Source organism: Cavia porcellus, unplaced genomic scaffold (assembly GCF_034190915.1).
Source record: "Cavia porcellus strain 051 isolate PalLab524CR breed Dunkin Hartley unplaced genomic scaffold, mCavPor4.1 scaffold_10, whole genome shotgun sequence".
NCBI lineage: Eukaryota > Metazoa > Chordata > Mammalia > Rodentia > Caviidae > Cavia > Cavia porcellus.
In genome coordinates, this window is record NW_026947493.1 from 48,170,431 (window position 1) to 48,197,368 (window position 26,938).

The following is a 26,938-nucleotide window of genomic DNA, read 5'->3' on the forward strand; positions in this document are numbered from 1 at the left end:
TAAACTCTATAGTTCAATGGCATTAAGCTCATTCTCAGAGTTAAACTACTATCACCCCTATCTATTCCGCAGCATTTTTATCATTCCAAATTGAAACTCCATGTCACTAAGTAACTCTTCCCATTTTCTCTTCCTCATAGTCCCTGGAAACTATAAATCTGCTTTACTGTAGACATACATATTCTACAGTGTTACATTTTGGAATTCAAGTTACCTCATCCTTGTCATTGTTAAAAATTAATTAAAAATTCACTCATCCACTTATTCATTTATGTTTCCTCTGTTCCATGAAGAACTTTATAAAAAGTTAGTTCTGTAGACTATTTATAATAACCAAAGCCCTGATATTTCAGTTTTATTATTGGCATGGTATCCCTATGGAAAAATACACTTTAAATAATCTTTTATTATTAAAAGTTGAAATTTTAAGATACCGTCGTGTCTGTTTGATTATGAGTTTCATTGATGATTCCAGTTGAGTTGAAAGCTGTTCCTGGCTTTATATTAATGACAAGAAGGGTCATGGGTATGAGACCAAGACAGTAAGATCCTAGATTCATCATGTGGGCTCTAAATCCATAGGCACACCTACAGAAAAATAAGCAAGCTGAGTCATTTCAAAAAAAAAAAAAAAATATATATATATATATATATATATATATATATACATATATCTGTAGAGAAAGTAATTATAATCCACTTCAGAAGTCTATTCAGCAATTCTACAACCAAAAACTCTAATTTATATTTTTAATTTTCAGAGAAAGAATCTCAACTTCTTAGCAAATCATGATGAAAGTTTCATCAACCAAGGGAAGAGGAGAGACTTCAGTCCATATATTTCAACTGAAAGTTGAATACTTCTCTCTAGAACACATTTCTCATTTCATTGTCCAATAACGGCAAGATCCATCCAACATGCTCCTGATGTTTTAGAAAATTATTTTATTCCCGCCTCAAATCATTCATTTAGCTTCAAAGATAATACCAATTGCAATGTCAAAAAATTTAAATGCTAAAACTTAATGCCAAACAACTTTAATGTCAAAATTTGCCTTTGAATTTTATTCCTTTTTCAAAGTTCACAACTTTAATAAAATTTAAAACATTAATATGCCTTTAAAATGTAATTGTTTAGAAGATTTCTAATAGGTTTAATAATGACCTCACTTAAAACATTACTTCTGGGTACCTACCATTTCATAAGTAAATATTCCTTACACACAGGATGATTGAGAAGCTCTATGCGATTATGCTGTACCATGACCTAAGAAATAATAAAAGTACATTGTATTTATTACACAACCATGTATAAACCAAGCTTTGGATTTTCTGTTTTTATAACTTTATTTTGAAATTACAAAACTAACATTTGCTCACCCTAAAACACTTTCAAATAAATTTTTAAAAGCACAAGGATGTTTTAAGCAGGTAAATTATTTTATTCAGTGTATCTCTTTTGATTTCAGACTAGCTAGGATGGCATACAGCATTTTAATCTTACACAGAGTCACAACAGGAAAGAACATCAAAGTTAAATTAGCAAGTGTAGCACCATCACTGTTTCCTTTGAAGACACTCAAGTTTATTTTTCTAATAGAGTCTACATAAATAGTAGTAGAAATAATCTGTAGATTTTGAATTTTCATGAGTTGTTAAGAACTAGTATGTGGTCAACATTTACTTTTTAAATATTAAATAAACATAGGGTAACTGAGGTCCGCAAGACGACAGAATAAGATGCCTCAGAGCCTCCTTCCTCCACGGAGCTAACAATGATGCATGGACCACTGCCTTTGGGAGCTACCCAGAGCTCAGGCAAGAAGTTCTGTGCTTCAGCTGAGTGCACATTCAAGGAGAATCATATGAGTGACAGGAGGAGGATTCACGGTAATTAATTGCCTCAGTTGTTGCTTCTGACACAGCACAGCTTGGGACAAAACTCCCAATTCCTGGCTTCTCTCTTGGGAGATGTAAAAAAAAAAAAAAAAAAAGAAGCTGGTATATATGTCCAACATTCTAACTTTTAAGCTAGCTTTACAAGGAAATGATTTCTATTTTGTCTGAATTTAGAGCAGATCACCAAGTTCCAAGTATTGGAAATTCTGATTTGGGTTGAATGTTTAAAGCCTTCCTAAGACTAGAAGAATCTGAGACCTCCCAAAGATTAGAGTTTACCTACAGTGCAGCCACTGGATGAACTTGAAAGCTGTGGTCATTTTGCTGTGGTTTATACTGGAGGAGACCCTTGAATATGCCCACAGGCAGGAAGTAGACAGAGGTGGGGAATAAATGTTGCTTGTGTTGTCTATGGTTTATGTGGATTTGAGTTGAATAAGGTGCTACATGACTGTTAGCACAGAAGTGTAAAACTTCAAGAAGATAAATTTACCACAATGGTAGAAAATGATTGTTTTCTCTATTACAAAATATAAAGGGTTAGGATACATGGTGAGCACACACATTGAATCATAAAGCTGCAGTTTTTGCCAGCTCCTTCTATTTCCATCAAACATGGAACTATTTTATCAAACTATCTGGATAATAAAAACACGGCACTTACATTGAGTGTTGAAAGAGGCTCATAATGAACTTCTTGTTCAGCTGGTAATTTTCTGGTGAATTGCAAAGGGCACTGAAGATATCTGAAATTGTATTCAATCTGTAGAAGACATAATTTTTTTAAAAAATTACAGTTACATTAGAATAGACCTCAAAAGTCATTGCTGAGAAACAAAATATACAAGTCTATAGTTCTCCTGAAAATTAACAGACTCAAAATTGAAACATTTCAAGTGGATAAAAAGAAACTAAATTATTTCACATTGAGGTTAAAAAATAAATATTGTACAAAGCCATTATTTTGTTGCTTTGCAACTCATAGCTGTGGAAATAGAGGAATTCTCAGAAGTGCTTTCAGATCTCTTAAAGATTTTCATTCTTCAAGCAAAACTGCAAAAGAAAATATAAAGCCTAACAAAAATAAGTATTTTGGGAAAACTGAAAATGTGAGAAAAGATATTCTCTCATAAATAATACAATAATACAACAAATGAAACCCATATTTGTTATCTACCGTAGATCTTAAATCTGTTAAATCACCAGTTTTAATATTCTAAAAATTTTAACAAAATAAATTCAGATTATTATGATAAAGCAACTTACATGGTAGTCTTGGCAGGATTTGTCCTCTGTGGAAGGTATCATGCAGAAATCTAAAAGAATCTTTGAGAAAGAAAAAGCAGAAGAGAAAAACTGAGCAAGAGAAACTCTATTGTGGCAGCAGACCGTACGTTAAGACAAGCTTTTACTCTACTCCTAGAATAACACAAAATAGCCCCCCTTTTTTTTCTTTCTTGTACCTCCAGGATAAATTACAATGCACGTGACTCAGGGACAAAGTTCCACAAGTACTTCTCTCTGCACGTTTCTGAAATGTCAGATGATTCAAAACATGTACCATGAAAATGAAACTGCACTCTTAATTTTGTGTTTACTAAATTTTGGTAGGAGATACTCAAGGTATCTCCTAAGATTGTATATCTTTATTGGCTTGTAGAGAATATATAGATTACTGAATATTCCTTTGTTCAGTATCTAAAACAGAAACAATTTATTTTCACTAACTGAGACCCTTTCATCCTAGCCCTGAGGTCTTCTGCGGTTTAAGACTTGTCTGTATTGTTCCAGTTCAGGATACTATGTTTGTTTCTGTACCTGCTTCCTGAGCAACACTGAGAGTATATGTTCAGAGGAAAGTGAGAAGAATAATAGAGGATAAATGTTGAAATAAGAAACAGTTAAATTGGAAATTTAACTCTAGAAGTTCAAAGAAAATGCACTTACAGGGATAATTATAGCCACCTTTCTTGTATGTGGAGGCAAATTTTTGTGGCATCTTTGTCTACATAATTTGAGTCACCCCAAATCTAGTGGCTCAAATTTGTAATCCTGTTTTCTTTGAGTTTCATTTGTGTTTAATTTGCTACAGGGAGTTACATGTTTGAAGACCCAGGGAGACCAGGCAACTGATAAAAGCAAATGAACCAAAGCAGGCATAGGAGCTTTCTCCCTTTATTTTTAAACAGTGTCTTCTCATGGGCTGGCTTTATCTTCAAAGACTAGATGGAAGAATTCACTGAAAATATCTCTCTGCTACAAGGAAAAGCATTGTATTAGAACAACAATATGCAACAAGCCATTGGCATGAAAGCTGAGTACACAGAAGGGATAGATTGGGTATATTAATGGGGGAGCCTGGCCCCATACAAAGCATGGCTGTGCTCAGCCCAGCAATTCCTGACTGTGCACGCAGTCCCAGGCATCAGATCTGTTTTTTTTTTTTCATAGGAACCTACTTTCTGGATTCTTAAGGAAAGCATCTTGGTCATAAATTAGCAACTAGTGCAAATATAAATGGTGATAATAGTCACACCAAACAACATATCCAGCACTTTTATTCAGCCAATAAATATCACTTTGTAGTCTTTGCTCTATACTTGGACTGTTTGAAGAAAAACATTTCCTTAACTATATTTTCCAACATTACACACACGTCAATCCCCATGAAACACTTATTAGCTAACATCCTTTATAGCTTCTCAAAAGCCAAAGACTTTATTTAAAGATAAAATATATTACTATTAAGTTGTGATCACAAAAATAAATCCTCACACTATATATAAAATATTTATCCATAGAACTTCTGTTTGCATAGCTTACTTTCATGCATTCAGGGAGGTATTCTATCATTTCCGTGATTGGACATCTATTACTTGGAGAACAATGAGTAAAAACCTTAAGACATTCATCCCATCTGTAAAAATAAGACAAACAAAAGACTTACAGAGATGCTGAAACTCAACGTTATATCTTTAAGTAAAATTTAAATTCAGGTTAATTCCTAGGATAAAATGCTCAGCTAATGATTCCAATGTGACCAATAGATAAGCCCAGATCAACTCATTGATAGGATTCTTGTTCATTAATGGAAATTAGGAATGTGAGAATGTAATAATATGCCTGTTATAAGCATTATTTTATCTCTTTAAATGCTTTCTAAGGAAAGCATGTCTTTATCTGCATTTTCTCCTAAAGTCATAAAGTGGTTAAGTACTTTTACAGTTGATCATATTGAGTAAAGACATTCAAATTCACATATGTATGTCAGGAAGTTGGTACTAAATATATATTTAACAATTAATTCATAATATGTGTGTATATATGTTATTCAATTAATTAAACTATAAAATAACATGGTCAAGTAGATTAATAAGCATAAGCTCTGCCAGAGCATTATGGAATCTGACCCTTTATTCAACACTATTTATTTGGGTGAGATAATAAAGTGTTCATGATACCGAAGAAAAACTAAATATAAAACAAGGAACAATAACAACAAAAAATCCCATTTATCTTAATATCCTATGTATGTGATAGGGAGTCTGGTTCTAATCACAACCCAAAGAACTTTTCTCTCATCCCTGATCTTTCTGGAATATTATTAACAGAAGACTTCTGATTACATACTTTCATTGGCTGATGATTCAAAAGAAATGAGATTTTTGAGACTACTCATGCTCAAAACACAGGCTCTATCTGCTGTGAATATGAAGTTGCTTACACTATTTTCACTCCTGGCTGACAATAGGGCCCTTGTCCATATCTTTCTAAGATAATATAGAAAAGTTATATTTGATACATGGAAAGCATTCCCTCTACATTCATCAGTAAAACTCCTTAAGAGTATGGCTTAACAGAAGAGCTTGTGCTAAGGGAAATTTTACTGTATGGCACTAACACCTTAGGGAATACTTCTACCAAAATCTAGTGCTGGAGTTTCTGTAGCAGGAGTATACCAGGCAAGGACAGAATTTGCTGGACAGCGGCTGTGGTGTCAAATCCTTTATGTGTCTAGATTCCTGGAGTCTCAAGGTGGTATTATCTTCACACATTTATTTATTTTTTTGAAATGAAAACTGCAGATCAGAAAATGCATCAATGTGCATGCTGTCACCCAAAAAGTGCATTAAAATATGTAAACAACTGACATTTTGATATATTGATTAAAAGCTGAAATATTTTTTTCTTGTTCCCTCAAGATATGAACCACCCTGCCAGCACAGGACACTAAGTGACAGTGGACAGGAGAAGTGTACCTTTTGTTCCTGATGGTGGTAATGACCACCTCCTTCCTCTTATTGTGGAGCGCAATGTGCAGAAAGGAGGCCTGCTGCTTGTTCAAAACTATGTCCGCATCGTGATTCAGAAGAAGTGCAACAGCTTTGGCGTGCCCTTCTCTTGCAGCGAAGTGGAGAGCAGTGTTCTTTTTGATAAAACAGAACACAGAAAAGACGGTAACAATGGTTAATTTTACTCTGGCCATTCTACTGCCTTATTTCACTGTTGAACTGCTTAAAAGAAATAATCAACAAAGTTAATTATTTAATATGAAAATACATTAATTTAAAAATAGAGTTCAGAATCAAAGTTTGAAATGAGCTCGCCATTAAGATGTGTGTGTGTGTGTGTGTGTATGTGAATGTGTGTACGGGTGAATTTATATGATTTCTGTATCATTTTTCACGGTGGGATTATACTAAAAGGACAAAGAAAAAGCTTCTAGTGTGAGTACATTATAGCAAACACATAAAAAATTATTTCTAAGAGAATTATCATCTAGTAGAACCATGGTTTCCAGATTTGAGGCTTAACAAAATTGTAAATTTCTTTAGACCAGAGCCTGCTATAAGATTGTAATTTTTTGTCTTGTCAAGAAAGTGACATTTAAAAAATGATCTTTCACCATCATTTCATAAACAAATATACCATTTAATACTTCCGAAAAAGGAAGACTGTAATGGTATAATAAAGACATATGCTTATTTTTGTGAATACTTACCCTACTTTCTTCATTTTTCTGGGTTTACTTGATCATCAAATTGCAATGGCCTTGGACAAATGTCTGTGACATTGGGGGAGTGGCCTCAACATGACCCCATCCTTTAGTATTCTTTAATTCTGCCACCTTTTACTCATTCCTCACTCTAACAGCCTAATTCTTACAAAAAGTAAAAGCGGGGAATAGGCCAAGAAAGGGAATGAGGTAGCTAACAAGTCTTCCCTGTAATTCTGAAAATTTCTTCTAAAGCAAAGTCTTGATTTGTTAAGACGAATGTTGTACATACCCCTTCTTCATCGAGCCGATCTGTACACTTCATATTAGTATCCAGAATGACCTTCATTGTCTGAGTGTACCCTCCCATGGAAGCATGGTGCAGAGCAGTCCAGCCATTGTGGTCACTGTTAAGAATTAAGAAAAGACATACGCATAAATACTTCAGATGAAGTGTGGGAAGGGAACCACTTAGCACGTTGTAGGTGGGTCCAAAACATAATTGAAATCTGTCAACTCAGCATTTAGTCGAGATGCATAATATATGAGATAACCAAAATATAAGATAATCATAACTAAAATATTAATATAATCATTAAGCTCAATGATCCTAAATGATCCATCTGTAATGTAACATATATATATATATATATATAGTATTAAAATATAAAATGAAGTAAACATATTACTAAAAACTTAAGGATGATGAAATATTAGCATGTCTATGTCATACATATTTTTAAGAAGTGTAATGTACATAAATACACTATTTTAACCTTGCCTTATTGACACATTGAACAGTGTACAAAATGTTCTGTGACTGGGACATTAAGTCTTCACAGTTAATGTTATTGCTAACAATAATAACAACATCTTATGGTACATGGTTACAAGATACTTAGCTTAGTATAATTTATTCTTTTAAGCATTTAGTTCTGTATTTCCTTGTGCTATCAAAGATCCCTACTCAATCCCTTTAAAAAATCTGTCCTTTTTCAGAGGAATTCAAAATACGATGGAAATACTTATTAATACCATATTAATAACACTTTTTAAAATTAGACATAGAAAACACTGACCAATTTAATTTTAGAGCTAATGAGCATCTGTTTTAAGATGCAAGAGTCATCCTTGCTACTTGCTACCATGATGTAATTAGGCAGTAACTGCTGGCCTGGTCCACTTGGGTCCTCTTTGTCAGTCAGCTAATTTATGTGTCTTGGAGATAGAAAGAGACCTGGAAAAGCATTCATTTTAAAGGTGTATCACTGATATTTTGGAATTAGTGCTTTGATGATGACATATGTTTTTGAACACATGTTTAATAAGCTCTTGTAGCCTCCTACTTAGGAAAAGATTAGAAGACAGCTCACTGCTCCATTTATGTTTTAGATTTTCTTTTTATGAAAACATCATTCAGTTGCAGTACATATTATATTATGCTGCTACATTTAACTACAGCTTTTTTACTTAAATTAAATTTTCCATTAATTATTAAGTTCTGTTCTCTTTTAATGTCTCCTTTTATCATTTTTTAGTCCATCATTTGCCAGAGTCAATAAAAAGTCCTTACAAACATCTAATTTTGTGTTTGTATGTGTATTCATAGTCACATATACAAACATAGTTTTGTACTTGTGCAAGATGATGGCAGTATAATGAAATAAATTATGAAGAAATGTATCTCAAAAGTTCTCAGAAATACTTTGCCCAAAACCATTCTATTCTGTAACCTTCAAGAGGGTCTTCAACTCTATAAATATTTAATTTCTCAACTTGGAATAATACTGAATTCTCTTTTAATATTTAAGACATTTGAACAATAATAAGATGAATAAAAGTACCTAGTGGTATATAAAGTTAGATGTCATCATTAAAGATTACTTAAAAAGAAGTTTGAAAATGGCTAATAAAAAAGAAAATAGAAGGCTCCATTCATGCATTCTCACCTGAGAAATAATGCACCTTTTTTCAGAAGAAGCTGAACTACTTTATCATGGCCATTTTTTGCTGCCAGATGGAGTGGAGTCATCCCATGAAGGTCCCCTTCATTTAAGAGCCTTGTGTCACTTATGTCTTGTAGGAGCCTCTGACAGGTATTGATACGCCCATAACTTGAAAGAAATTAGGTTTCATATTTTCAAAGAAAATTTTAAACTAAAAGACAAGCTCATATCTTGCATAGACTGACCCTTACCTGGCTGCAAAATGCAGGGGTGATTTCTTATCTTTGCTTTTGGAATAAATGGACACATTAAAACCAAGTAGGTTATTTACAGAGACATGGACTCCCTGTTTGCATGCGTAATGCAAAGGAGTGCAGCCATCATTGTCTTCATCCATTACCAGCGCCTTGATCTCTTGCATCTATGGGAACAAATGAGTATTCTACACATGTCATGGATACTATGCTAATAAATTTGTCAAAGTATTCTGTAGCATAGTATTTTCCAAGAAAAGTCAACATATATTTCTCATGGGCAAAATCATAAACAATTAAACTATTCTAGAGAAAAATAAACATGGATTGAATCTCACACTTTGTCTCTCTGTAATGTACACTACGATATTAAACACCCAGAGAGAACCTTCAAGTAGAAAAATGTCTTCACATTTTTTCACCCACAATTTTGTAAACATATTTGACCACTCTCCCTACTGTGTTCTCCCCTCACGTTTGTCCCCAAATAGCACTCAAAAACATAATATGTTCTGTCAGGCAAAAGAGATTGGATGTTAAAATTAGGTTTACTTTGCCTTTTATGCATACATTAAATTAAAAAGCAAATGGCAAACAACCAGCTTAATCCAATTCATAAATAAATATATTTGGTTTAAAACTTTGAAGTACATATGTATTCTTGATTTCTTTATAAAAGACAGTGACAATATGAAGATGTAATTATTATAATATGGCACATTTCACATGCTCCCAATAGTCACTCAGTAACTATTTGTTATGTAATACAAGTTAAATATGAACATAAAGCTTTCATCCTATGATCAATAACCCAAGAATGTTGAATGGTTTGTTTTAATGATGAGAGTTCTGCTAATTCACTCACAATCTGTTTTTTCCACTGATATATAACTCATAATGACCAAAAGTAGACAAATCATGAGTGATTAAATGTGTGACCTTATTATATATGAGGAAATAGAGCAGCATTATGTAAATTTGAAAGCTCAATCACAATGCAATCCTCTTCCTCCTCAATATCATTGTTTTAAAATACTTTTGAAACCCCAGAATCAGCCTTTATAACAACAAAAGTCATAATATAATCAGCTTAAATTCTGTTGTATACAACTTATTTTAAGAAAATCTGTACACATTACATTACCTGCATAAATTCAGGTCGCAAATTTTTTAATCCATATGGTTGCTGCACAGTAAAGTGTAAAAAATTACGTCCAAGATAATCTTTTATGTCTACTCTGGCACCTAAAAAGCACAATATAAATATAAATTCTATTTATTTATTTAAAACATAACCTAAACTTGATTTTTAACTTAAAAGGTTTTGACAAAACTTTGTCAACCTTAACATCATTTAGATAAAACAATATATTTTAAAATATACCTTTCTGTGTGTGTGTGTGTGTGTGTGTGTGTGTGTGTGTGTGTGTGTGCGTGTGTGTGTTGGGGGATAGATAATATGCCTTGTCATAATATATAAGGTTTTAACTTTTAAAGCATAAAGTATAAATATAAAGCAACTACAGATGAAGAATGAAAATGATAGAAAATACTAAGATGTCTTTTTGTTTGTCAGTGTAGAACCAGATCCATATCTGAAATGGAGACAATAATAGCATTTACTTCACACAGCACTGACTCATTAAAGAAAGCTGATAAAATATTCAGCAAATGTCTGAAGTATGACAATTACCTTAAAACGTTATCTATTATGTTTTGAAGGTTTTTTTTTTCAAATATTGTTGTCCTTTATTGGACTGTAAATTATTCAAGACATAAAAAGTTTATCTGACCCCATGCCTGGCATACAACAGATAGTTAATAAATGTTTATTTTTTAAAAATTTAATGCTAATTCCAAAACTTTGATTTGATACTTTTTGGTACCTTTAGATAGTAGCAGATTTACAATATTCCAGGATGCAGAGGCAGTTGCTAATACAAGTGGAGTCCGTCCTTCAGAATCAGTGATATTGATATCTGCCCCCTAAAACAATGTTAAATGTTAGTCATTCAACAAAAAAAATTGTGAACAAATAAGTAGCTTATCTTTGGAATTCCTAAGCAACATCAGTCCAATGGGATAAAGTGTCTTAAATTATGGAGAACACTAAAGCATATGACTTGAAATTGCAAGATGAAATCTGAAAGCATTGTTCTAGAATTTCAACAATGAAATCATTACACATCATGCTGTTGACTGACACCTATCTATTATCTATCTGCCTGTATAGCTATCTGAACCCTAAATATTAAGTTCTCTGACCTAGAGCAGTAAGTTCCTATTGCAATATTTTCTAAATGTCCATAATTTTAAAAATCTTCCAAATTTATTTCACATATGATTAAAAAACATTCACAAGAAAGTGTTCATTTAAAAAATTCTACTTCATCTGAAATAGATAAAGTAAAACGATTGAATTTACTCAACATTTTGGCCAAATATTTGAGAAAATTTGTAATTAAAAGTCATTTATATGATTTTGATGTGGTATGGTAATCATATCTGATGTGATAAGAAACAAAAGGTCTTGAAAAATTTCTTAGATAGAATTCTGTACTTTGTACAGGTTACTAAAAACAGCTTAAGCTTGGATTGTGGCTATTTTCCTGTGGGTCCACTGAATGGAGATGAGGATGACTGCCAGGCACTGTAAATCTTGTGGTGGTGGCTGAGGGTCTGCCTTCCTTCTCTAAACAGGTGAACAGGTAGCTGCCTTGGCAGGCAAGCAAACATGGCCTCAAGCTATGGTGTCTGGCAACACTTTTCAAATTTGTAGGTAAATATCCTAATCTCAATTGTTGCTATTGACAAAATGCACAGGTTAAATACTGCAAATGAAACTACATTCATTGCTGATACATTGGACATAAATAAATATGTTTATCCATGTATAGGATTTATAAAAATTGCAATCAAGGCTAACTATTTCATTTCTTAGAATGAGAAGGATCTCTCGCTTTCATTTACAATAAATCTTCAGTATTTTTCAGTTTTTTCATTTCTCTTGGTTTGAGAGTTGACGCTCCCTTGTAGCATAGTAATTTAAATGAATGCAAGGTGAAGGTGATGTAGTCAGCCTGTCTTGTATCCAGCTTAACCTGCCCAGTGTTGAAGAACAGCCACCAGAGCTACGGGAGCCTGAGACTACCCTAGAGAGCTGGCTCACAGCCACTCAAAAAGCTTTTCTTGAAATGTACTAGCAAACTGTTTTTACTATGTAAGTTGACACAGGCATAAAAATGTGCACTTTCACACTTTGAACATCACATTGATGAAGTTGGGCCAATATGCATTCACACGCAAAATACTAAATTGCAGATGTGAAAACTTTTTTTGCAGCTAAGCAACAAATTATTTTCAAATTCCATACTGTGTAATCATATGCTTTTTTGAACTGTAAATAGTAGTCAAATAAAATAAATCCATTAGCTGAATAGTTACCACTGAAATTAAGTAGTCTGCTAGTTCATGGTGATCAAATAGTGAGGCCCTGCAAAAAATAAAATTAAGGTAATATTGGTATAAGTATATAAAATATAGTTATTGCATTTAGAAAGTTAATTTGGATATTAAATTATCTAATACAATGGTAAAGAGTTGGTAAACTTTGAAATTTATAATTGATTCTGAGAGTGTATTTTCAAAGTAATAGTACTAAAGAAAAATCAAATATATCTCAGTTTTCTTCTTCATCTTTTAATGAAGTTGTTTTATTTATTCTAGTGCTGAGTCAATTTAGTCCCAAGGGATAATAGACAAAAGACCTAGCTGCTATCTCTAGGATCATGCGGACTGAAAATCTATTTGTAAAGTGTGAAGAAAATTACCTGCAGTGTTCACAATGGCCTTCTTTGGCAAAAGGTAACAAGGAAATGTTAGCTTTCTTGAGTTTTTATGAAGCAAAAACTAATTATGGAGCAAACTGAACTTATTTTGGTATCATCTCATAGCTAGCCATAAAAACCATGTTTGTTAAAAAGCAAATATAGGTTTTTAACTACATTAAAGTATAATTGCGACACAACATTAATACTAGTGATTTAAAACCTTTTTTCTACTGCAAATTAAATTTCTTTATTCCTATTCCTGATCATTTCAGCCCTTTGAATATGAATTTCAGACTCAATTTGCTAATTTTCACTAAAAATTCCTAAGAAATTACATTATATGTTACATTAATGTCATTTAGTAAGTTTATAAAGTTAAATATAACTTTAAATCTTAGTTTCTTAAAATAATTCCTTCTTCACCATTTTGTATATTAAGATTGTGTCTTAAAGGTATACTTCAACTATACTTAAGTCAGTGGCTTTCCAAATTGACTCAACACTAGAACCAAAGAGTTCTTTTTAAAAAATCCTGAGATACCTATCAAAGATTGTAATAGAATCTTGAGTATTAATTGGCATTGGGACTTTGTAAGTTTCTTTCATGATTGTAGTGTGCAATGGTTTTAGAGTATAATATAAAATTAATATATTTTTGCTTTTTTTCTATGACTTTTTAAAGAGTTTATAGCTATATCTTTCCATGTCGCCACCCCTAAACTTGTATACCACAATTGTTTATAGTCTTTTATTATAATATACTTATAGTATTTTTATATAACTGATTATATAACTTGTTTTAAATTTTTGAAGCTCTTAAATATCTTTATAGTAGAATTCTTTTCAGATTGCTCCATTCTTTCTATTTCCTTGGAATTAGGCCTTTTGTTGATTTTGTGGTTTTATATTTTGTCTTTATGAGAAGATTTAGTTTGCAAACTCATTTTAAATGCAAGTTCCTTTTTATTCTTATTGTGGCTGATGGTTCTGCTAATATACATATTTATCCCCTACTTCCACAACTTAAAAGCATGTCTTATACTAATAGAGAATATCTTTTTTCCATGAGAATTATTATAGACTTCTTGGCCCAGTAATCTATTGAAATAGTTCAGCTGTTTTCTGCCATTCCAGGCCAGCCTGATTACAGGTATCAGTGTGTGTGTGTGTGTGTGTGTGTGTGTGTGTGTGTGTGTGTGTGAGAGAGAGAGAGAGAGAGAGAGAGAGAGAGAGAGAGAGAGAGAGACAGAGACAGAGACAGAGACAGAAAAGAAGATAGAGGAGCGAGAATTTATGTCACCCAACTGCTTTCACTTAAATGGTCCTGTCTTCCCAAGAACTCCAAGTCTACACTGCCTGTCCCAGATCCAGTAAGTCTGTAGTTGCAGACTCTTTTCCAATATATGTTTCTGTATAAAGTAATCATTTTTGAGAACTGCTTATGATTTCTTAAAATTGTACATTTTGAGCACATTTATCTATAATTTTGGTGGAGGTAAAAGAGATTAGAGGGGAAACAATGGAATATCCATTGAAGATATCCATTATCTTTACTAAACATGAGAGTAAGATACACATGAAGAATTAGAACAGATTATAAGTGGCTTAGAAAGCCTTTTGTGTTGACTTCCTTATCATATAGGAAGCTGATTTTGAGTAGATGAAGAACCAATCCAGAATATGCTATTAGAGATTTTTCTGTTAATATATACTTAACATTCTACTCTGATTCCCAAACAGCATAAAGATTCCAGATGAACCATGTGTCTTTATTTTCTGTTTTTCCTCTTTCCAACTAAAGAATCTTTGCTAATATACTAACAATTTTTTGCAACTTATGACTTAACATGTATAAACTAAAATTTGTATACAGAATGATTGGTAGGAAACTTGCCTGTGAAGCAGGGTCTCATGATTTCCATCGACTGCATTAATAATATTGCTGTTACCAGAATAGGACGATAGCATCAGCTTAACAATCTCCGTGGCTCCTTGGGTTGCAGCAAAATGCAGAGCCATGCACTTCCCATTCTACAAAGAATTTTGATTCCAGAATCAGAGTTTAAATTTTCATTTATGGCTATAACTTACATTCAGCTATGAGTTTCTCTTTTTCCAGAATCAAGAACTGTCAGATTTAAGGTGATGAGTAGTGCTCAGCATCATCTATTGAAAAGCATCAGTACAAAATTCATGGCACATAGTTGCGCTTCCTTATAATCCAAGAGCTCTTATTTTCATTACCTTGAAGCCATTATTTTCTCCCAAGAGTATGAAGATCAAGGCGCTAATGAGAAAAGACCATGAAGTCTGTACCTTTAGTCAGATATGCCTGGCAAAAGGTCAGTTAGTTTACAAGCACTTTCACATACATAGCCCTGAAATTAGCTAAAAGATACAGCTCTTTAGAATACAACTAGGATAAAAGTCATTCATGATTTGGCTTCACTACCCGTCACAGACAAAATTAGTATGTTGCTAGGAGGGTAGGCTTTAACTTATTTAGTGGCAGTTAAATTGAATATAATCTTTATAGTACTTGTGTTCACAATTATTATTGGTGTGAAATTTGTTAGTATAAAACTGAGAATACTCTCTTCTGCATGAACAAAAAGAAATAACATTTATTTTCTGCTATATGTATTTTTCTAAGTTGACTATAAAGGAGTTGTAAGGCATTTTAGAACTTACTGAAATTCCAAAAAGTGCTATGTAAAATATGAAAAATTACCTCTATCTTCTCTATGTGAGCACCATTGTCCAGACACATTTTAATCATTTCTAAATTGCCACTTTGAACTGCCAAATGAAGTGGGCTGACTTGCTTGTTATTCACAAAGTTAATGTGACACTGGCGGCTGTACCCATCTTCTTCACCTTTAGAAGAGAGTATCAATTGGAGGAATATTTACATGAAGTAATAAGTTTTCAAAGGAAAGGACATTTAGACTTACACAAAAATCTATGTATAAGTTCTATTAAATGCTTTTAAAATTAATAGCACCTATAAGGACAGGATTCTTTATCAGATAACATGTGAGAAATGCTCCACTCACCAAACTTTAATATTAATTCCATGCATTTTTTGGCACCTGAAAATGCAGCCTGGTGAACAGGAAAGTCTCCCCATTTATTTGACTTACACAGTTTAGCTCCCTTTTTTAACTGGAGAAATAAAAAAGAAAAATATGGAAGATGTACTTAATGAAATCATATTGTTAAGGAACATACTATTTCTTACGAGCCTTTTTGAACGATACAATCACACAGTAAACACAAGTTACATTTACAAGGAACAAAGGTATACATCATTTTCTAAAACACTTTCAACTTTATTCATTATTACAATTTTGTTTCAGTTTATGTAAAGCTATTTTCTAACTTCTTGATTTCAGTGTTAATTTACTTTGATTTGCTTTATTATTTATTCTCATTTGGTCCAGTTATGTCAGCCTATAGACTACATGTTTGTCTCTAAATACGTATGTCTAAATACAGGGAAAATATTTTTAAATTTTATTTCATTTTCCTACACTCTAGGATGATGATGAGGTAAAGTCAAGTGATAACAATACAGAACTTGGCCTAGATAGCATGCAAATAATTATGGACAATTTGAGAGAAAACTATTCACTGGAATTCTTGTAGTGTAGTGAGGAAGAGCATTGCTGGGAGGAAGAGAAGAAGTCACCGAGACAGGTGTCTCCAGCCACTGCAGAAAAGCTTTCCAGGGATGAGGTGGGCTGTTTGTCCAGGGTGTGGCTAATTCTTTTTAGCAAGCAAATCACACAAGACTTCATTTTTCAAAATTCATGACAATTTTTTCTTCTAGTTTTGGAAGTGGGAACAACTGCCTTCCTTCTGCTTTTATGTTGGGGGCTAAGTAAGTGAGTTGTTAACTGCAAGCGCTGTTAAAAAATACAGTGAATGTTTAAAGTTTTAAAAATACACTACAGTAAAGAAAAAAAACATTGCTGTTAATCTCCCTCATAATACTTGCTTTGTTTTGAACACATTTATACTCTCCTTCTTGCCACTTTCTGAAGCAGTTCTGGAAGTCTCCTTTGTGAGAGTTTTCAGGGGTATGAGTAAAAATATAGTAAACGTTGCTGCCCAGAACTGTCCAACCGAGAAGCAGGCTCCTGTAAAGGTAACCGTGCAGCCTCATCTACCTCACCTTCCTGTCTGACACCACAGCACTTCTGGCTCTTCTACAAAGTCAAAAGGACCACAAATTGCAAACATTTCGAATTGTTTAGGACACTGAGGCAATCACACCAAATAACTACAGAGAGGCAAGAAAGAGGACTTCAGAAATACCTCAGAAAATGGCAAGAATTATGGGATACGTGTTTAAAGCGAAGAAAAGTATTTTGAGGGAGATTAAGTGCAATGTGTATTTTAGTGTAATAGTTTTTTTAAATTTAAGTGTACCTTTCACTATATCCTTTGTTCCTTTGACCATTTGGAAGCTAGGAGTCAAATGCATGACTTAAACTTTAATAATATATACTGTGTTATACTTTGTATTTTGTATTGTAGCCTGACCATCAATATCATCTTTCCTGCCTGCATTTTCTTTCCACTTTGATTTTATTTCTCACATTTTCTTGCTTGCTTTACTGTCTTCTATAAGCAATGTCAGGTCCATTTAGGATCTAAGAGATGTAAAGACATACAAAAACATAGAACTAAGTTTTTCCAAAACTATTTTCTATATTTTATTTTTTGCTAGACAGAGAAGATGAAATGATAATATAAATAATAATAGTTCATACTATTTTAGGAAAAGCTGAAGAAAGCAGCAAAATAAGATTAATATACAAACCAAAATTTCCAGGATTTCACTGTTATCTTTGGTACATGTGATCATCACAGCTGTGTTTCCATTTTCTCCTTCCAAATTAATATTAGTACTGCTGTGTTCAATCAAGACCTACACAAAAGGGAGAAATAATTGCCAAAAAGCTAAATTAAAGGTTTTAAAATAAAGATTTGTCTCCTAGCAGACTATAAGCTCTCCAAGCTCATGGACCATGATTGATTCATCTCTTTGCATCCCATTCCCATAGAATCTATCATGAAATCTTGCTCAGAGTTGGTACCACTGAATTCATCAAAAGTACAAAATAATAACTTTAATATCACATCAGTTAGGGAAATATTGAATTGTATATTGGAAATAGAATGGCAATTATAAGTACTTAACACAGTTTCATTTAATACTTATCACTTGTGTTAAGTGAGGTACATTAATAATCTTCAACAAATATTTATGGAGCCTTTCAGAATGTATACATAGGACAGAATGAAGGGAGGGAAGGATAAAGGGAGAGAAAAGAGAGGGAAGGAAGAATGGCAGGAGGGAAGAAGAGAGAAAATATTTTCTGTCCCCTATCCCTATTTTGGGGAGCGGAGGCATTTATGGAAACATCAATAAAAATTCCACTCTCTTCAGCAGAGGAAATAAAGCACCGTGAAACAGTTTGGAATAACTTAATTAATTAACACTTGGTCTGAAAAAACTTTTTTATGGTGACAGAAATTAGTACCCTGATTAAAATGAAGTAATTTTTTCTGATGGAATTTAGCTAAAGACATGCTGCCTGATCAGCTGGTGACTGCTGGCTGATAATTGGACAAATCTATACATCTGTAACCAATCTTTATTTCATATTAATCTAACAAAAATTTATGTGTCTTTCTCAAGACAAAAGTATTTGATTTATCAGAGACCTTTTCTTTTGCAATATTATTATAAGACTATCGAATGAACATATATTAAATTCTTTTAAGAAGTTTATTCATCAAACTGTTTCTTAAAATCCTTGACTTTTAAAAATCAAATCAAACCTCCTTCTAGAGTTCATTCTTAATAAAGTGCCCAATATGAATGTCAGCAGATGAATTATGCTTACTAATGAACTCTGCTCAGAAGAGAAAATTAATTGAGGTTTTAATACACAAAAGCACATGGGGAAAATTGGTATTGGATGAAGGGAAATTAGAATGAAAGTTTCACTTTAGAGATCATAGGTGTTTTTCCACCTATTCATAAGAATCTTTGAGGTTCACATATGAAAAAAATCTACCAAGGTCTAAAAAAAGAGATTTTTCCCTTTTATTTATTTTACAATCATAGATTTGAAGCATTTATTAAGGTGCTGTTATTTTTCTATTGTAAGAACAATTTTTCTATCATAAGAATGATTTTTCAAAGTAAATTACACGAGGCAGTGATCCAGAGACAGCAACTAGACTGTGCATCTCTTAAAGTTTAACTATGACCAGGCAAGTCTGGAGGGTTACAGGTGCGCTGTCCAAATGTCTCTTTGATAAGAAGCCAGGGAGCTAAGTGGGAAACTCACAAAATGGGCTACTGGGAAGGGAAGCCTCAAGAACAAAGGTCTCTGAGAAATAAGGCCACCTTTACCCCCCAAACCAGAGGGCCTTGGAGAATACTATAACTTAAGGTGATACATGGATGACATTTAGATTAGTAAGTCATGATCCCTCCTTCTAGAATAAACAGTGCAGAAGAAAAAAACACTGATAAGTGACAAACTCATGGGCTAAGAATTATGATAGAACTGCAAACCAGGCTCAGGGTGGAAGCATGAACGAGGCTCCACTCACTCCTTGTAGGCCAGACCTAAAGGAACCAAGGTCTCAGAGGCTGAGAGCAAAGTTTTTGACCTAAAGGGAGCTCATGGATTTCTACTTTAGCTTGAGCTTAACAATGAGCTTTGGATGTGCCTTAGCACAACAGCCAAATCATCATTCCCAATATTGTTTCCATAGGAAAACTTAATATGAGTTCCAAATAGCTTACCTTAGAAATGAGCTCCTAGAAACCCATCCCACTGATAAAGAGCATTTTTCTGTAAGGAGCCATTTGTGTGTCTAGAGTGTCTGTCAGACTCTGAGGTCTAGTCTAAAAGTCATGGCCTAAATGTCTACATAAAGCATTTATCAAGACTTCTTCTATTTGAGTAAACCCAAAGGCCTTGAAAAATAAATTCCTCAAAAGTTTCTTCTTAACACATCTTCTGTTAACTAATCCTGTGATATGATCTAGTTTAACAGAAACAGTAGGTCAGAAAAAAAGCCTTCTGCATTGAGGTATGCAATCATCCCCTCCCTCCCTTTCCTCCTTCAGTCAACGATGTGCCAGTGAAGTCTGAGCTTGAGAATTTAAAGTTGACAGCCAAATTCCTCTTGCATGCTCTGATCGGTTACGTGGCATTAGGCAAGTCATTCCTTTCTCTTTGTGCCTCATCTTACTCAACTGTAAAATGCAGATACTAATAGTCTTAATCTGTAGTTGTTTTTAAAATGCTGATTTCACAAACTAAACACACATCTCTTAAAAGCACTTCATAAATTAAAACTATTGGAGAAAGATAATATCATCATCCCCATCACCAGCAACACCAGGTGGTGTGCAAAGTAAAACGAATATTGAATGTTTTATGTAGCCTTTTCCCTTATAACTGAGGCCAGCCAATTGGGCCTGGGCAGAGAGCCAGCTTGCAGCCCCTGCTGAACTGGCACCTCCTGCTCCAGGCAGCAGCCTCACCTTTGCCATCTCATTGTGCATGCCCTGCACAGCTATGTGAAGAGGTGCCATCATGTTGTTGTTTCGTAGGTTTGGGTTTGCTCCATGGATGAGAAGAAACTTAACACTTTCAACTTGGTTGTTTTCTGCAGCCCAGTGCATAGGGGTATTCCCATAATTGTCCATTAAATTCAGCACTAGAAAAAAATTCCAAAATAGGATTAACTTTTGTTCAGACTGTGTTCACTGCTTCCTGCTTCAAGCACTGAACCAAGTGCCAGTATGATCAGCTGAATGTTCTTTATGAGAAATAGAAATACAGCTTCAATCTCCAAGAAGCACCTAGTGGGCACTTTGGGGGATATGAAAATATGACACTGATCTTGTCAATTGAGTTAAAATTTATAACCATAATATCTGTAAGAAATAGGTCTTCCCACTGTTTCATATCTTTACATATGAATTTGGGGATTTTGAGAAAATATTAAGATTATATAAGATCAGTAATCATATGTCAGGCAATCTACAAGGTTTCACGTGACTGTGATTCCAGTCAAGTATCCATTAGCCTGCGAGGTATTACTACCATGACCACTTTTTAGAAAGAAGGCACTGAGGGTTAGAGAGATTGAAAATATTTAACATCATACACTTTGTAAGGATTTGTGTAAATTATACAATCTCTTTAAACTTCAGCTTTTCATACTCAAACTTGGTACAAAATAATACACATAAACACACACACACACACACACACACACACACACACACACACACACCTTACAATGCTTTGGGGAGAATAATGTTAATTCACACATTTAAAGATCTCAGCAGAATGCCTGGGCTATAATAAAGGTTCCAAAAATGTTAATGAGAAAAAGATACACCGCTAATAAACAAGAAGACTAGAATCTGAGTTTGAACCTTGATGCTATACAGAATTCTCACATATTTCTATAACACAACAAATCATACTAATTATCCCGTGGGCTTGTTATGAGAGTTACATACCCTTTCTTCCTGAAGTGTTCTCTATCTACTCTGAAGTAGACAGAGCTGTCTGATTTATAAATCATTTCAGTCAGTGTCTATATATCACTTATGAGTGATTAGTTTTCTCCCTCCCCAGACATTATTTTCTATGCAACAATGGCCCTATAAGGGAAACTTCTTTCCTTCTACATTTCTGGTTGTCTACTGGATTTCCAAGGTTCCAACCTCTGGGCTATTCAAACTCAGTATGACTCACATCTCAAAGCCTCACTTCTTTCTCTCCTTTTACTTACATGCCTCCTTCTGGGGAGGGTTACACTATCAGCCTAATCTCTTAAAGTAGGAATCTCAAGATGAGTTCCAACTCCTTGTCACTTATTCTTCATGTTCAATCTACTACCAAGCACTGTTGACTCTACTTGCCAATGTCTCCTGAACTCTCTCTCTTTCTTTATTCAAATCTCACAACTTGGATGAACCCTTATCTTCTTATGCTGATACATTTTTGACTAGACTCCTACTTCTATTCCATCTGCCACAATATTTATGGAATTATATAATAAAGGTCTCATCCTACCATGTCACTGTTGAATCTCTGTACATCCACCTCCTTTAATATCTACAGCTCAGTTTCTCAGAGAAGGTGGTTTTCCAGTGATGGGAGAGGGAGAAAGGTACATCTTCCTGAGTGTTAGTTTTATTCAAAAATAAGTAATTGAAATGTAGGACAAAATATACTAACGCAGTAAAAAACATACATAAAATACATTTGAATTTTATGATCAGTCTACAAATCCAAAGAGTCTCAGCTTGCTAAGGGTGTCCCAGATTCCTGCACTATCCTTCACAGTAGTTCAGTAGTAAAATTCAAAAAGTCTAAGTCTATGGGGAAACTCACATTCTGGGTAATTATATTCAGACCTTTTGTATATTTCAGACCTTTTAGAATAATTTCATACCACTCTTTCCCGTGACTTTAACATGATGACAGATTTTTGAAATACGTGTAAAGTGTTTTTTACCTTCACAAGAAGAACCGCTGATAATCATCTTCATCAGTTCTAGCTGACCCTCTCCTGCTGCATGGTGCAAAGCAGAGACATTTTCCTCCTCATATTTGTTTAATTTCCATCGGTTCTTGATAATGTGTTGTAATCTACATTCATTTCCTTCAAAAACCACCTAGAGATGTATACACATAAAACTCTTACCTTAAGAATACACAAAACTTACAATGTTAATTATTTTACATTCTTTAAAAGTTTACCATTACCCAAAGCTCTAATGCTTATATAAAAGTAAATTTTTTTCTTGATTTAAAAAAAATTGTATTGCTACATACTTGTCATCCCTAATGATCACATTCAGTATAAGAAATTTATACTAAGTCTTCAGCCTTTTTTCCCATGTTCCATGCCTCTCTTTAACACTACTTCTCTTTCCCCTGTACAAAAGCTTTGTTTCAATTTTTCCCTATTCTTGAAGAACATGGAATGGTTACAGAACAAAGTAAAAGCAGATTTCTAAGAATTGATTAAGTAAGCACATTAAGCACATTAAGTAAATGATTTGGATTTCTGATCATAAACAGCACATGCTGTAGAAATAAAGGCCTTGACAAAAGTTTTGAAGTAAACTTAAGGAATGTGCTTTGAGAACTAATGAATATAATGAAATACAGAAGAATTTTTTCCTGATGAAAATGAATTCAAAATTATAGCATCAGAAGTTTTGATTAGAAAAAGTGTTTCCAGGAATGCAAAGATTACCAAGTCCAGGAATCCAAATTTACTGTTCTTCCTTTAGTTTCTCTACTTATAGTCAATCGCCATCCATCTTTCCCGAATACCAGAGCTAGAGTCATCCTGAATCTTGTCTTCTAATTTACTTGGTCAGTAATCTGACATGACTGTCCACTCTCCTGGGAAGTATTCTTTCTCTTTTGGACCTGGGTACCTACCCAGGCCAAGTGGTGCAGGTTGAGCTCCTCTTTGTTCTCGGAAGACAAGAAAAGCTAATACTCATGCGTACTTACCTGGGCCAGCTGTCAGGACATGGGCAGGTTACCTGATTCACTGCCCAAAGGCATACCATTAAGTAGTCAAGTCAAAATCTGAATAACAGGTGCATGCAATATATATTTTGGCTGCATGATGAGTACTAAAAATCAATACACAATAGAAATTGAGGATGATCTCAAAATTCACCAACACAGAATGAACAATTTGAAAAAATGAGATATCATAAAGCACAAGAACAGGCATGAGAGGGCAGGCTTAACATGTTTTAGCCCCATCAGCTAAAAATGCCTATAAATGTGCAGTTCTTAAGAGATGCTTATGTACACTTATGGCAGGCAAATAGTAAGAGCTGTTTTGCATATCTTATTCTCTCCTAACATTTTGCTTGTTTACACTCTTCATGTTCTTCATCATGTGTAGACTGGAGGTGATACATCATGAATCAGAGAATTTTGGTTTTTTCTTGTAAAATTCTGAGATGTTAATCTTTATATTCATCTTATGAGATGTGAAAAAAATCCCAATAGGATTTGTTACGGTTTTTGTGTTGTGTCAACTTGAGAAGTCTAGAAGTTTAACTAAGTGACACAGCACTTAGAGGGGTGTAGAGGACAAGCAGTTAATATACCTTCTAGGATATTGTTCATCGTGTCAATTTGAGAAGGTCTGAACTTTAAGTGATTCAGCAGGGGGCCAGGGCCCCTAGTTTGTAACATCCTCAGCCTGTGCAAGAGGAGGGCAGGCAGATGGTGTGAGTGCTACGGCCACCCCAGGGAAGCAGCACATTTACAATAAAAGGCAAAAGAGGAGGGATCCATTGCTGCTTCTTCCGGGGAGCTCCAGTCTTCACCTTCAGCTTGGATGTCATCTCCTGGCTTCTGGCATAGATTGTTCAGCTCCTGCTTGGAACTCTTCAGCCTTCATCATAGACACTTCAGTCTTCCATTGTAGATTCTTCAGAGTTGCATTTCAGACCCACAGGCCTCTTGTGGGGACTTGCACGGGACATTGCAGTAAGCTCCAGCCCTTGGGCTTGGCCCTTCAACTTCTAACATGCACCTCTAACACCCTCTGAATGCTTCCTTATTCAACTTTTGTGGCTGACCATTGTAAGCCAATCTTGTAATTTCTTATACAGTTACACATCTAGTGTTATATCTATTTTTCTAGTAAACCCTGACTGATTAAAAAAAAAAAAAAACCTCATAAGAATTAAATTACTAAATTACTGCTTGAGATGTAGCTTAATGGTACAGTGTTTGCCTAGCATTACAAGGCCATGGGTTTGATCTCCATCACTTAAATTACTAAAATTTAAATAAAAGATCATTTTCTTTAATACTCTTAATGTTAATATTGCAAAAGCTTTTTTTTTACAAAATCCTTAATGTTATAACTTGTTTCTATTAGCCTTGAATTATTATTTAAATTTAAATGTATTGGATAAAAAATTATATTGTACTCATCCTGAAACTGACTAATAAATACTCTCATGACATCCATATTAACAGACAAACTATTTCCTGATTCAACTAGTAGAAGCTTCTTAGAATCTATTTTATGCAGAAAACTAAGCTCTTTCAAAATTGTTAGTTACTGAGGTATTTAATTATCCTTCAGTTGACTAACAAGATTTTTATTCAAAGTTGCTTTCAGAATTCTTGCCCATATTTGAAAGTCAATAAGGGGTGTCATTCACAAATTTAAAAGCCGAGCCTTAGTCTTTTGTCATCATTTTTACATTGTTTAGATATGATGTTATCATTAAGTACACATCGCATTAGAGACGTCACACTAGAAATGCCACTAAACTCTGATATTTGGCTGCCAAAGGCATAATTAAATCAACAGTTGAACTGCAGATTTTGGTTCAAATCTAAGGCAAGGCAAATACGGTCATGGCCCTAAACTGCACACAGTGGGCTCCTTGGGAGCTTAGCATTTGCTGCTCCATGTGCTTCTTCTGTGCTGTGCTCTGCTTGAGATCTGCAAGACTTGTTCCAGAATGTCGGGGTCCTTCTTCCTCACCTTGTTCTCAATCTACCTGACTTTCAGCAGCCCACAAATTTCTGTCTCCTAGGAAGCCTTCCTGATAGTGTCACCATCCCTTCCACTCATCCAGCCTCTCTTACTCTCTCTGAAACACAGGATGGTATCTTTCAGATACCACAAGAATTGTAGTCACTCGGTACTTAGCAGAATATGTGCTGTGCCTTTTTAGAGTTTCAGAGTTTTCTTCTCTTTAGTCTCTAATATAATGAGCATTGGTAGCTATAACTCACACAAACAAGCCTTTTCAAGATCCTTGAAGTTGTTTATGCTTAAAGGAGTTCTTAAGACAACAAAAAAGTTTGAGAAATACTAGTTCTCCTTTAATCCCTCACGCATTGTCTAAGCTAAAAGTAGTCTATGTATTTGTAAACTTACTTGTTCATGATAGTTGTATGTGTAAAAATGCTTTTATATAGGGAGGGAAGGAAAGAAGAAATTACTAAGAAATCACTCTTCTATACAGCAGACTTTTAAAGATATATCACTTTCAAATTGAAAAACTGAATTTCATACAAGCTACATATACCTTTAGTGACTGCTGGATGTGACACTGAACATTCAGCCACTTCTAAATTTCCTCACATGCGTTAGTAGATTTTAAATGAGCTTCCACTGGAAATAGGCTCAATTTTAAAGAAGTGTTTACCTCAATCCAATTGGCAGGATTTTAGCACTTGAATTTAAAATGATTTTTGGATGCTAAATATGGACTCTACTGTCTACCTCCATAACTGAAAGATCAATTTACAGGTCAGTTTATTGGTGAGCTGTTAGTATATACACAATGCAATACTCGTTAGAGGAAGTCTTAGGTTCACATGCTCACCAGGTACTACTGAACTCAAAATGACAAAACAGTACCTAAACAACTTACAAGAGTACATGAGCTAGACAGTCTCAACTGAAAGACTTGGTTCTGAGCTTTGAAAACAACTAAATAAAGTTCTGAAGGTAAGCCTGCAATGTCATTTAGACAAATTATACCAATGTAGCTTCCTATTATCATGTGGTCACTTCAAGCTCTTGGATTCTGAAACATTTCTAGATTCAGTTCATAATAAAGTGTTTGCATTATTTTTAGAGAAGTTAATTCTAACTAAGCCCTTTAAATCAGATATTAAAATCCATCCATTAGTTGGCTTTAATGAAGTACATGTAAGTAGGAACAGGGCCAATAAAAAGGAAGAAAAACAAAACTTAGAATAATTGAAAGGTTAAATACTCAGTATTAACTTTTTTGAAAGAAAATTATTGAAAAATATAAAAGGAATCTGAGAGTTCTTTTTCCATATTTTGTAAGTTTTCTGTGATCCTTTGATTTTGCTAGCATTCCTGAGATTGTGTGTGTGTGTGTGTATGTGTGTACGTGTAGAAACTATGCTATTTATC

The 26,938-nt window shown here is 34.0% G+C and overlaps 1 protein-coding gene across 2 annotated transcripts in view; it reads right to left on the minus strand.

The window, feature by feature from the left end:
- Positions 1 to 26,938, minus strand: part of Trpa1 (transient receptor potential cation channel subfamily A member 1) — a 42,419-nt gene that overhangs the window by 14,212 nt on the left and 1,269 nt on the right. For both annotated transcript variants that reach the window (XM_063256851.1, NM_001198770.1), the window contains 18 exons: positions 22,499 to 22,658; positions 20,505 to 20,680; positions 17,754 to 17,861; positions 15,982 to 16,090; positions 15,657 to 15,802; positions 14,820 to 14,956; positions 12,540 to 12,588; positions 10,982 to 11,081; positions 10,240 to 10,340; positions 9,093 to 9,262; positions 8,845 to 9,009; positions 7,188 to 7,302; positions 6,159 to 6,325; positions 4,723 to 4,816; positions 3,166 to 3,225; positions 2,564 to 2,662; positions 1,197 to 1,267; positions 435 to 588 (listed from right to left, as the gene is read on the minus strand). In XM_063256851.1, the coding sequence (XP_063112921.1) occupies positions 435 to 588; positions 1,197 to 1,267; positions 2,564 to 2,662; positions 3,166 to 3,225; positions 4,723 to 4,816; positions 6,159 to 6,325; positions 7,188 to 7,302; positions 8,845 to 9,009; positions 9,093 to 9,262; positions 10,240 to 10,340; positions 10,982 to 11,081; positions 12,540 to 12,588; positions 14,820 to 14,956; positions 15,657 to 15,802; positions 15,982 to 16,090; positions 17,754 to 17,861; positions 20,505 to 20,680; positions 22,499 to 22,658 (2,181 nt within the window). The remainder of the gene's footprint in view (positions 1 to 434; positions 589 to 1,196; positions 1,268 to 2,563; positions 2,663 to 3,165; positions 3,226 to 4,722; positions 4,817 to 6,158; positions 6,326 to 7,187; positions 7,303 to 8,844; positions 9,010 to 9,092; positions 9,263 to 10,239; positions 10,341 to 10,981; positions 11,082 to 12,539; positions 12,589 to 14,819; positions 14,957 to 15,656; positions 15,803 to 15,981; positions 16,091 to 17,753; positions 17,862 to 20,504; positions 20,681 to 22,498; positions 22,659 to 26,938) is intronic.